Source organism: Bemisia tabaci, chromosome 9 (genome assembly GCF_918797505.1).
Source record: "Bemisia tabaci chromosome 9, PGI_BMITA_v3".
Classification (NCBI taxonomy): domain Eukaryota; kingdom Metazoa; phylum Arthropoda; class Insecta; order Hemiptera; family Aleyrodidae; genus Bemisia; species Bemisia tabaci.
The window spans coordinates 33,108,823-33,121,665 of NC_092801.1; the positions used below are offsets into that span (position 1 = coordinate 33,108,823).

Sequence of the window (12,843 nt, forward strand, 5' to 3'; positions counted from 1 at the left end):
GACTTATTAAAATTTTCCGATGATTTAGAATTGACCAGGAATCAAATTCTCTGGAAAATTCGAGGGAAAAACATCCCTCGGTTTCCGGAAAATAATGTTTTATCTAATGCAATTTGGCAACGTCTGAAGTCGCATACGACGTTCTTCCATAGCACGGCAGCATCAAGTCGTGTTGTTCTTACCACTTCAAAGTTAAACTACCTCTACAGTAAGTGATAAAATATCGTTGAGTTTTTCATGTTGAATTTTACAACTTTCATCCGCAGGAAAACAATATTAAATTTGTGAAGGACATCATAGAGATAGTAATAAGTGCGAGTCCTGCAGTTCCTATCATTAACATACACGATAGACAATGTCCGATGGTTCAAAATGTGATATCGGTGATCCGTGATGGCAATGTCGACCCGACTGAAGTCCTTAACCATGCACTTTTGAATACAAACAGGCAAGCCGTATACTTCGTGTCCAAAAAAAGTATCAAGAACGATCAAAATACTTCTGGTTTGTACATTGTATTATTTCGGCGAGAGTGCTGTGTTGATAAATCACATCTGAACATATTTTGCTAGAGTGAAGATTAATTAAATCAAAAGGAGCAATTAGGCTTACAAATCTTGCGTACATATTTCATTTTGAGAAGATGGAGAAATGGTGGTGGGTCCACACCATTTTGCGGGGAAATCAAAGCCAAGAAGTTCCAAAAATTATAGTTAGAGTAAAAAGTAAAGTATGATAATAAATAATAATTTATAATAATTTATTTTTGACTCTGATTATAGTTTTTGGAACTTCTTGGCTTTAATTTCCTCGCGAAATGGCGTGGACCCAGCACCATTTCTCCACCTTGTTAAATACAGTATTCGGGCCAATTCTTAGTGTTTTTTTCTCGTTCATTTAGAGTCAAGTCATTCGTCGCTTAGTTTTTTTTTACCTTGAACACGTGCATCTAAATTCTAAAGAAATCCTGATAGCAAGGCAACATTTGGTGGGAAATTTGACATAAGAATGGAATGTAAATAAAATATTTAAAATATTCTCAATCGACTAATTAAATCAAGAAAGGCAAACAAGGGTGACCAAAATCTGTTGATTGGTCAGCGACGGGTATAATGTTAGAAAGTTCTAATTTTAGACACCCACGTTTCATTATTATCTTGTAATCTCCAAAAAGATAGGATCCTATTCCGGCTTAATATTTTATCCTCTCTTCATCAAGAGGAATACCGTTACACGTTCTACTAATTCTCTTTCTCTTTTTTCTCTTCTTTTTCTAATTTTTTTTTAAAAAAAATAAAAATCAGGTTGAACTGAAGAGGAAACCTCGTATTTGTTAGAAAATCATTTTTGCGGTGCTTGCCTCATCTTCTGCATATTCTCTGATTTTTTTTGTATAGAAAGTCGAGAATTTTTTAAAAGTGATTTATATGCATTACAGATTTAAAAAAAAAAAAAAAAAAAAAAAAAAAAAAAAAAAAAATCATTATTTGGCCAAGTTTGGTCAAGGGGAACTCTCTTGAAATCGTTCAAAATTAATTTGTCTTAGCATTTAAGTTGCAGCAGAACCCCATGAAAGCCTATCATCGCCTTAAAGTCTACTTAAAGTCAACACGCAATTTTTTTTGCTTTATATACATCAGGTAGCCACGAGGCTAATCAAATTAAAGACCTCTTGCCCTCATCAGTGGAGGAATTGGAGGAGATTGGACTACTGTTGACCACGAGGGACTCCGAATGTGACATTTCGACTCGTGCTAGATTTATACCGACCGCCTCTCTAGCACCACCTATGATCGCTCTTCACCAAGACATCCGACCTTTGTTCATCATTCCGGCATTCTGCGAGACACAAATGAGATCTCTCATCTCAAGGCTGATGTATCCTTGTTTTGTTGCACACATTCATTCCGATGCAAAGTCCATTGATCAAGTAGCTTCAAATCTCTTAGAGGTAAAAAGAAGCGATAAATCATTGTGTAAATAAGGGGCATGGAAGACAAGGCGCATGAGTGTAGTTTTTGAAAAAATTGAGATGATTAATAATTACAAGTAAAACTAGTCTTAATACATACTCCGTGAAAAAGTTGCTCCGAACTCCAATTTTAAAGCATCAAAAAGTCAGTTTAAACATTCTTTCCGCCACAAGCATCCGTGTGATTGTGGAAATTCAAACATGTATTTCTCGAAATAGCAAAAACTGCACCTATGCGCCTTGTCCTCCAAGCCCCCTAAATGTTCCAGTAAAGATAGATACAGTATACATGTTTCCTTCTATCCCATCTCGAGAGAAGTTAGCGTTTACAATGAGCCGTTAACTGAGAAGTCTCTTTGGAAAAGAAGAAGGAGAAAAAACCAAATCTCTTCAGGTCAAATTATGTACATCGGAAACTGTCAAGTTAAAGGAATTTCAACTTTAAGGAGAAACTTAGAAATGGAAGTTGCGTTAGTGGGAAAATCTTTAGGAGGCGTTTCAATAAGTGTTTTGCGACTATACTTCACTATTGATCTCCACCACAGATTTTTGGAGGAAATCAGATATTCACGAGATACGGGGCTTTTTATTTTCGTGACGAAACATCGTATGGGCTTATGAACTCTCCCACGAATGTGAGGCGAAGATCAACAGCAAAAAAGTCTTTCCGGATTCAGAAAAAATGCCATTGAGTGGCGCAACACTCCACTCTGTGGAAACAATCTCAGACATTCGATATGTGGCGTACAGCCGCATTATTTAGAGCAAATCAGCGTTGCATAAATGATTTATACTTGGAGGGTTTCTTGGCGAATGCTGATTTTACTGTTGCAAAAGTCACATCATGTATCAGATAAAAAAGAGGGAGATTCGTAAAAGCTGACTCAGTTAATTTGCCAAACTTGTGGATTGGCGAGTTAAATTCATCCCGAGTACCGAGTAAATTCATTCAAGTTTTAATTTTATTCATTTTCTTCTTCCCAGGTAAAAGCTACACATTTCCTGATTCTAAATTAGACCATTGTCGTCAATAATTGCTTGTTTATCTGAGTTAAAGTTTTAAAAAGTTAATGTTTTTAAAAGAATTTTCAGTGAGTTGCGTTAAAAGTTATTTTTTCCCACAAAACTTCGAGTTGCGTTATTTTTTACAAAGAAGACGGACCATTGGCAGTTCATCTACCATCTGATGTAGTACAATGCTGATGTAATCGTAGCATTTATCGTGATGCAACTATTCGTGATCAGAGGATGTCTTTGTTGCATAGTTGAAACATTGAAGGCGTTTGGACTTTCTCTCTACCCTGTGAGACCTGTGCCTTCACAAGTGCAGTCGCAGGAGACTTGCGACCACCTTTGATGGAATAACGAATGGCACTTCTAAGGGTGGAACTAGGGGCGATGGGCGATGGGGCGTGGTGTGAATTGCAATGTATCGATTGTTTGCCATTTAAAACTATGGTAAAGAATCGATTATGAAGGTGTTCGCTGCGAACACCCTGTTTATCGGTCCTTTTCAATTGCTTTAAATGGCATAACAATCGATACATCGCAATTCACGTCACGCTTTGACGTGGCTCTTTCATAATATCTACCTCGTCCCCTTAATTTCGAAAATCCAGAGAGTAGCTCAACCCGTCTCTCAGTTACAATCTAATTTTATAATTTCTCTTTTTCGAACTTCGAATTTTTTATGGTTTTAGTCGATGCTTCGAATTCAAAAGAATGGCCCATACTCGATCGTAGCCGAAACTTGGAGCGGTGGGCTTGCAATGGCGCTTTCAAGGCTGCTTGCGGAGGCAGGACATGACGCAACTTTATTCCTGCTACAGGGAGTCCCAGACAAATTGAAACATCTACTCCCTCCTCAAGAATCTGTCAGCAAGTTGTTGATCAACGCACTTTTCGCGGTTCGTCGATACAAAATTATTTTCGATCCTTCGATATCAACCAAGAATTTTACGGAAACACCCCCCTCCCAGCACCCCTCCTAAGGGACGCGTTTTTACGCTGAATATGCATGTAAATAAAACATATATTTACAGCGGATTCATATTATTCAACTTGAAACAGAGTATTTTCAGTGAAATGGATCAAGTTTAGGGGCAAGTCATATAGAAAACACCACTGCTAAACTGACGTGCTAAGGACAAACGCCGTATGAACCTTCAGGCGTTGCCAAATTTTCTTTGATAAAACACGCATTCCTTGGTAAAATTTATAGATATTTTTCTTCCAATTTTTCAGAGAATTTTGTTAGTATTGAGATCTAAACTTCCTAAAAATTTCAAGGAAAAATATTCATGATCTCCCTCAACAATAAACAATTTATTGAAAGAAATATGGCAACGCTCGAATGCTCATCCGGTGTTCTTCCTCAGCGAGGCAGTAAAACGCACTGTCGTATGTTTGATGATTGGATCACCTTAGCCTGTTGGTCCATTTACTCACACATCGAGTTACTATTTTGACTTCTTGAGATCAAGTTGCATATCAAATGAAATGAAGGGGTTTAAACGGATCGGTGGATCCCCCATCGATCTATCAGGTTATGATATTGCATGGCACGTTTGCAAAAAATGAAAAATAAAAAAATCATGATATACGTAACCATGTATGCAAATAAGTACTAAGTAATTATTAAGGCAAAGGAAATTGGCAGTATGTTGTATTGCTATTTCATGACAGAGTTATTATGAAAGAGTTCATATCAGAGAATCAATTATAGATTTGAACCTCGGTTTATTCAGTCGTGACCTACCAATTCAACTTCTCCTCTTTGGATTTTCTGCAAATTTCAGAGAGAGTTTGGACGAAAACTGATGCCATCAATCTGTTCTCGCAACATTATACTTACACGGTTGGATTGCGAATGTCTTGCAAAATCTCCATTATTGTTTTTTTCTTCTTTTTTCTTATTTCCCTTTTTTCTTATTTCCCCTTTTTTACAACGCCTTTTTTTGTGTATATTTTGTGTATATAGAAATTCAAAGTCGGTGATACAATTCAAAACGCAATCAACCAGCTCTCTCGCGGTCATGATAAATCGCACATAGAAAGGGCAGTCAACTCTGTTCTACAAAACCTGGAATTTTTGCGAAGCTATGATTCTGAAGTGAAGTTGCAGCATTCGTTAGTGCTGTTTGAATTGGGACGGCAAAGTCGACTTACCGCAAACGATATCAACCGGGTAAGTTCTTGAGTTGTTCATGTAAATTTACATTTTAAGGCTGCGATTCGCTGCTGGAATTCTTACCTACTGGTTTTTACCGAATCTTCAATAAGTTGAGCGCTATCCATGATATCGCAAATGCGTAAACAATACCCGATTACTTTAAAAATTCAGCACGATTTTAAATCAACGAAGCGGACCAAATAGACACTATTTGTTTTGTTATCGTCTTGTTCAGTGAATGATGAAAATTCAAGTTTTTTACTCAAATTTATTTGAAAAGTCTGAAAACATAATTTCATGTATTCTTTCAGTACTCTGTATCACGTTTTTTGGTTGATTAGCTGCTGGAATGTCCTACTGATTTTTACAGAATCTTTAACAGTTGAGCGCTATCCATGATATCGCAAATACGTAAATCATACCAAATCACTTTAAAAATTCAGCGCGATTTTAAATCAACGAAGCGGACCAAATATACACCGTTTTGCTATCGTCTCGTTTTATGAGTGATGAAAATTTAAGTTTTTCACTCAAATTTGATTGCAAAGTCTGGAAACATAATTTCACATATCCTTTCAGTACTCTGCAACACACTTTTTGTGTAAATTGCAGAGGTGTGAATTGCTAAAGTTGCTAAGGAAGGGAGAAGGGAGCTTGGAAGGGGTTCCCTAAATAGATGTGGACCTTAAATTTTTTGGCCATTTCAAACTTCAACCAATCAGCCGCTCCTCAACTTTATGCTAAAATGTTTTTTAATGCTCTTTCCAAGGAAAGGCTCTTTCCAGGATGTAACAAAGGAGGGATTGCTGTTTGAAAAAAGGTTAGGCTCTGTGTCTTTTTTCAGGGACGCTGTGCAGAATTCAAGGGGCTAAAAAGTAACTCCCGTTGACCTTGACAGTGCTCAATTAGTAAAATTTTATCGAGGTGATGGTGCCGGATTTTTTTATCACACTGTACAGTGTATATTCATGGCTAAAGTATGCAAATCTCCACTGCAAATTGCAACGCTTAAGTCTCCGGCAATGCTTTATTTTTTAAACGGAAAAATGATAAAAATATTCTTACAGAATTTTCTTAGAACATGCTTGGATAAGTGCAGACAACCGTATTCCAAGAAAAATTGTTGATTGATCTTACGCTAATCAATTAAAACATTACGAAGATTTGCGGCGGTTGCAATCGGAGATAGACATTTTTAACTTATAGCCAAATTAAATGAAAGAATGTTCTGACTACTCATTTTATTTTCTCTTTTCCTGAAAGATATCGGACAAAGCAGCGCAGCTCATCAAATCAGATCGAAAAATCCACAAGGAAATGTTAACGGATCCAGTTGTTCTGTCAACGATCAACGCTGAGGCTCCGTTTTCCTGGGATTCTTATTGATTCGTCTTGAAGGAGCGCATACTCCGTGACTAAAATTGATCTCATCCGAGTGCAGTGTACCTTAAAATTTTTGAGATAAATAATGGAGATGTTGCATGTGTGAGAAATTTGTTATTTGACCATCGTTTCATATGTAAAAGTTCGTGAGAAACACGATGGTGCCACTGGTTTTCTCTGAAATCAACTCCCAAGCTCAAAAAAAGCTCTCAAGTTGAGGCCAAAATGGAGGGGATATTCCACGCTATCCTGAGAGTCCACCTCTACATCAAGACAAACTCTCTATGCAAAGATAGGGAGCAAACACATTAGCAGGGTTGCCTTGTTTGCAGTTTTAGAGTCCCCAAATAAAGTGGCAGCCAGCTGTCAATGTATTTATGCTTTCTATCTTTGCATGGAGACTTGAGAGTTTGTCTTGATGTAGACGTGGACTTTTAGGATAGCGTGGGATATCCCCTCCATTTTGGCCTCAACTTGAGAGCTATTTTTGAGATTTGGAGTTGATTTCGGAGAAAACCAATGGCACCATCGTGTTCCTCGCGAACTTTTACGTATGAATCGATGGTCAAATCGCAAATTCCTCACACATGCAACATCTCCATTAAACCCTCTTATTAGTGGCGTGGCGTGCCTTGCGATATATCGATTGATCCGTCATTTAAACCTGCGGAAAATTATCGATAATAGGGTGTTCACAACGATTCTTTACCATAGCTTCAAATGGGCGAAATATCGATAATCGATCATTCACGCCTCGCCGATGCTCCCTACGCTGACTACAGTGGCGTGGCGTGAATTGCGATAGATCGATTGTTATGCCATTTAAACCTATGAAAAAAGATCGATTATCAGGGTGTTCGCAGCGAACACCTCAGTAATCGATTCTTTACCGTAGCTTCAAATGGCGAGATATCGATAATCGATTATTCACGCCACGCTACTGCTGACTGAAAGTAATCGCAAACCAATTAATACAGAAGGTATCAGCAACGAAGCACGCAAATTCATTACTTACTTCCTTTTGATCAGCTTCGTTAATAGGCACTTAATTTTTTGGCATAAATATGTCTGATTGGGATGTAAAAGTTTCACAGCTTCACGCTTTCAAGCTTTCAAGTACCGTATATAGCTTGTCATGATTACCAAGAGTTTTGTAATCGCAGTTTTACTGAAGGTATCTTACGCACAGAAAGAAATCGTTCAGAAATTGATAATCTTATGCCTATTACCGTTATTTATAGTCGTAGTCGCATGTCGGTCATCAAATTAGACTAGACAAATGTTGATTGAGAGTTCTGATTTCATAGCGAAGATTTGTTTCTCGTATTTTAATTAGTTAAAAATTCATTCCGATTTTTCCTTGAAAAACTGGGAACTGGAATGTGGACTGAATTGCCAGTGTATGTAAGAGTGTTTTGAGTTTTTATAAAAGGTACCTAATGCGAAGGAAAAATGTGTATAACCCTGAATGATTTTCCTCTTCATTGTTTCAAGAAATAACTTGTTTTAGATGAGAAAATTGTTCAAAACTAATTTTAAAAGTAAAATCTGTGCTTGTTCAGGAAGGACTCACTTATAACTTGGTATTTTTTACATTTTTCTGTACACTGAAAATATTCTGCTTTCTCATTGTCTGGATTTAAAAATAAAGTCACCCACCGCTAGGGTAAAAAAAAAACAGCTGTTCTTTTTTTGTTACCACTGCTGAATTTAGATTAATTTCTTTGAGGGGGAAAAAGAGACAACAGCCCTTGTGTGGTCTAAAATTCCGACGATTTATGTCGAAAAATGCACACCTCTGATTACTACGTCGCAAATCTTAAATTTTGCCGCCAAAAAAAGAATCTTGACTTTGTTGCCAAAGAAGTATTGTTTCTTAAATCAAGAATTTCGCTGCTTAATATAAACTAGTTTTTTTGCTGAGCCCATGTATTATTTTTCTTGTATAAAGAAGTATTCGCAGCTTAAATCAAGATAAAAAAAATTCTTGGCGGCGAATTCAAGGATCATCATTTTTGAGCAGAGCAAATTTTTTTTCAGTGTACTTGAAAGAACGGACAATACCAATAACATTTTCTCTTGTATAATTTCCATCGTTTTCAAGCGTTTGTTTCCTATTTCTTTCTTTACCTATTTTGCAAAAAAAATAATAGCTTTGAATAAATTGAAATCTTACGCAAGAAGAGTTTGAAGCAGTTTGCGAGATTGTTTGTTCATATAGGTTATAGATCTGTCTCCGGGCAAACCTGACTGCCAGTGACCAAGAAAATGTGCCTACATACAGGGTAAATTAGAAAAAAAACGTTATGAATGGACCACTAGACAAGGTACGAATTTAAGCATTTTGATACATGTTTCTTAACTAAAATTTTACGTAGAGCATGATTCGCGCAACGAAAACTAATGAAACAAACTCCAAACGAAGATATTAACGTTTTTATTTCACATTGGTTACGAGGAATTTGAACTGCCCACCCACAAGAAACTAAAAGCTCTACGTGAGTCATATCGCGCACTACAACGGTTTCAACAAGCTTCTCAATCGAGTAATGTTCATTTCTCACCATGTGTTGTTCAAACTATAAGCAATTTGCTACAGCTGAGCCAAGGCGTCAAGATTGAGGTTGCCAGATTTCTATGTCGCAGAGACTGTCATGATAACGTTTAACTCACGATGTGAATCACGTAGAGCATTGAGTTTTCATGAGCGGGTGGTTTGAATTCACGCATCAAGAATCATTAAATATCTCTGGAAGGAGTTGATTTCGGTAATTTTCGTTGTGCGCGTCGTATTTTACGTGAAATTTTAGTTGAGAAACATGTATCAGAATGCTGAAATTCGTACCTTGTCTAGTGGTCCATTACGCAGATTGCGCGCTAAGGATAGTTGATTTCAGACTTTATTGATATGTGCAACGTGACTTTTGAGCGATTTTCCCCGTAGAAAAGGTAATCGGTCGGCCGTATCTTTCGCGTGCAACAAACCCATTACAGATTCGACGCAGGCGAGATAAGTTCTCTCCTGCGGTGAGACTGCAAATTTAACCTTATGACAGCACGATTTTCATGTCATTTTGACGTAGATTGCACAGTCAGCCTTGTTTTCTACACGTTTCAATAGTTTTTGTGCCGTTTGCGTGTGCTCAGACAAGAAATTTTCCCTGTTTTTCATTGGCTAGAAAGTGAGAGGCATTGTGGAATATAATGAGTTTAAATTTATCACCTCTGCTTTTTAGTAGTTTTTTTTTTTTTTTTTTTTTTTTTTTTTTTTTTTTTTTTTTGGAACCTTTTTTTGCGTATAATTACTTACAGAGAAAATAGCCTCGGGGTATGTGTCAGTAATGCGTTCTACTTATTTGCCGAATGAGGATCGAGGTTCGCACTGTCGTTTTATCGAAGATTACGAAAATTAAGATTCGAAGATATGAATCCAGTACTTTTTGGGCGGAAAATGTTATTCAATTAGTTCTCTGTTTTTCGCACAATCCGAAAGACCATATATCATATGTGTCAATCGTTCGAATTACAAAGAATTGAGGCACGTTACCTTAGAGAGTAAAAAAGTCTCATCTAAGGAATATAACTCTTCTAATCCATTTTAGGTAAAACAGTCGTAGGTGCAATTTTCTGCATATGTATGTTCTCAACGTATAACGAACATTTTTTAAGGTTGAACGTTGTTATTTACATGAATTGAAGGTTTGGTTCAAATATCTTTTAACGTTTTTCAGACTTTTTGTCCCTACCGTAGACCCTGAACAACAACTTTTATCCTAGGAAAATAAAGTTTTAAACGTTCATAGGCATTTCTTGCTGGCATAACTCACTGGACCACATTATTTTCATGATAAATTTAAAGAACATCGCCGTCCAAAGTTGAGTTTCCTTTAGAGTCGGCACTTTTTATGGTCCGCGGCAGGGACATAAAGTCTGAAAAACGTTAAAAGTTATTTGAACCAATCCTGGATTACATTTTGGAATTAAGAACTATACATTCTAGCTCAGTTTAGAAACAACGTATGAACCATTAATGTTCCTATGAATATACTTGTTTTTAATTTTTATTAATGAGCCAGAAATTGTTGTTCCTACTCGCAAATCATAGTCCAATTAGCAGTGAGTACAATTATGATCACAGAATAATATGTCAATCAGAATCGACGCCAATATCTGCGCACATACTGCTCCCCGGAATCCTCGGTGCTTCGCAAGGAGGGCGAATTTTATGGTTTTATGGATTGATCAGTTACGTGTATCGATAAGAGGACATATGTCGATCAGAGAACATGTATTGATCAGAGGACACGTGTCAATCTGATTCAGCATATTGGAATCCGGGGATTCAGAAAGTTTTTCAGCCTACGCGGTTTCTAGCAACCGGGGATGCAGTTTACGCACTATGGCATTTCATGCTTGCAGAAATTTCACCAAAAAATTGCACGTTCGAAGAAATTCTCAGAAAATTAAACGCAGTCGCATTAATTTCCTGGACATTCAACGTTTTCGCACAAGTTTGGTGAAAGTTAGTGCGTTGAGCGTTCAAACCTTGGAATGAAACCGATTTTTTCATTCGTATAACCAAATTTTGTTTCATCATTCCCTTTAACCTCATAAGTTTGGTTATACGAACTGAAAGTTGAGTTTGACGGAGCGAATAGTTGGGATGATATAGAACACCATGTTCTCCTTCATCTTGTGAATATGCAATTGTACCTATTTCGAAGTCAAAATAGTTGTATCACGCGTTCCGGCGTCTCACCCAACTTTTCTACTTCTGCGTTAAAGTCTCTTAGTCAGTCGGAAAATGACTCTCCCTCATTTTGCGGATACGTAATTTTACCTATTTGGAAGTCGGAATAGTTTTATCATGCGTTTCGACCCATCCAACTTTTTTACTTTCACGTTAAAGTCTCCGAGGTAGCCGATAATTGATTCGCCTTCAGTTTGCGGAAATGCAATTTTGCCTATTTGGAAGTCAAAATAACTATATTTCGCGTTTTGCCCAATCCAACTATTCCATTCTGCATTTGAATCTCCGATCAGCGGAAAAGAGACCGAGCTCTTTTTTATTGTTTTGGATCTGCGAGGAAGTATATTTTGCTTCATGATTGTAACCAGATCTGTGAAAGGGACGTTAGATGCTCAAAAAATGAGATGAACTGATCGTTGCCATTTACATTGAATGGTGTACTCATAATTTTGTACAATGTTATCAATATTAGATGGTATAAATAAAAGAATTACACTCGAAGTACACATTAAATGATATTTACTTCATGTCTTCTTTGTCTTTTTCCGTTTGAGTTTCGCTTTTGACGCTGAAGTACTTGGAGGAAGTTGTTCAACCAAGTACGGTTCCTTTATCCCATAACTTTGAAGACCTATTCCACACCTTCCTTTTCTTATGAGAGCGTGACCCTGCAACATATTGAATTTCTGAATGAGCTGTGTTCAAATTCAAAACTTGCCTAAGACCCTTAACAGGATGTGTTTCTACCAGTCGGAACTATATGCATTTAGGTGTGAGCCTTGTTATGCATATATTCTAAAGGGTTTCAAGGCTCATATCTCAATGCACATAGTTCCGTTTGGCAGAAATACATCCATAGCCGGTTGGTTCACGCTTCGCCACAATTACGATATATTACTTATACGATAAATCGATTGATCTGCCATTTAAAAACACGGGAAAGAATCGATTATCGGGGTATTCGCAACGAGAACTATAATATCGATGGCTATACTGTTAAAAATTTACTCTGAGCGAATAAGTGAATCAACATCATACGTTTCGTAATTAGAACCATTTCAAATGCATAATTTAAGATCGATCATGTGTGATTACGGTGCACAGTAACCAGTTGGCATGATAAAACTTGTATGGGTCATGCCATGTCAACACAACTAGGCCTGGAATGAGTGGAACCTGACCATCTCCGATTTGGCTGTAAATTAGTGAAAAGGGTCTCAACATAATGCTAAGAAACCAATCAGTGGCGTGGTGTGCTTTGCGATACATCGATTAATCTGCTATTTAAGCCTGTGGGAAATGATCGATAAACAGGGTGTTCGCAACGAACGCCTTAATAATCGATTCTTTACCACAGCCTCAAATGGGGAAATATCGATAATCGATCATTTACGCCTCGCCACTGGAAGGTATTTCCTATCCGGCGAAACCCCGTTCGCGAGGTATCGACCCCCAAAAAGGTGGGGGATATTTTTCGGAAAACCCAATAATTTTTTAAGACCTCGTCCACAAATTTTCAGCCAAATCGAAGGAGGTCTGGTTCCGAACCATTTTGTGTTAAAGTTG

General features: G+C 37.3%; 1 protein-coding gene across 1 annotated transcript; it reads left to right on the forward strand.

Annotated features, from left to right (window-relative positions):
* On the forward strand, window positions 1–6,530 carry LOC140225530 (uncharacterized). Its single transcript, XM_072304730.1, has 5 exons — window positions 1–504; window positions 1,641–1,951; window positions 3,673–3,879; window positions 4,953–5,159; window positions 6,408–6,530. Exons 1-5 carry the CDS (start codon window positions 363–365, stop codon window positions 6,528–6,530), a joined length of 990 nt encoding a protein of 329 aa, XP_072160831.1. The 5' UTR covers window positions 1–362.
* The last annotated feature ends 6,313 nt before the right edge of the window (window positions 6,531–12,843 follow it).

What these genes read in the sequence shown, in the direction of transcription:
- LOC140225530 (XM_072304730.1), top strand. Translation starts at nt 363, where the DNA reads ATGGTTCAAAATGTGATATCGGTGATCCGTGATGGCAATGTCGACCCG. An exon ending in TGATCAACGCACTTTTCGCG is followed by an intron (nt 3,880 to 4,952) that starts GTTCGTCGATAC and finishes TTGTGTATATAG; the next exon opens with AAATTCAAAGTCGGTGATAC. An exon ending in CCGCAAACGATATCAACCGG is followed by an intron (nt 5,160 to 6,407) that starts GTAAGTTCTTGA and finishes TTTTCCTGAAAG; the next exon opens with ATATCGGACAAAGCAGCGCA.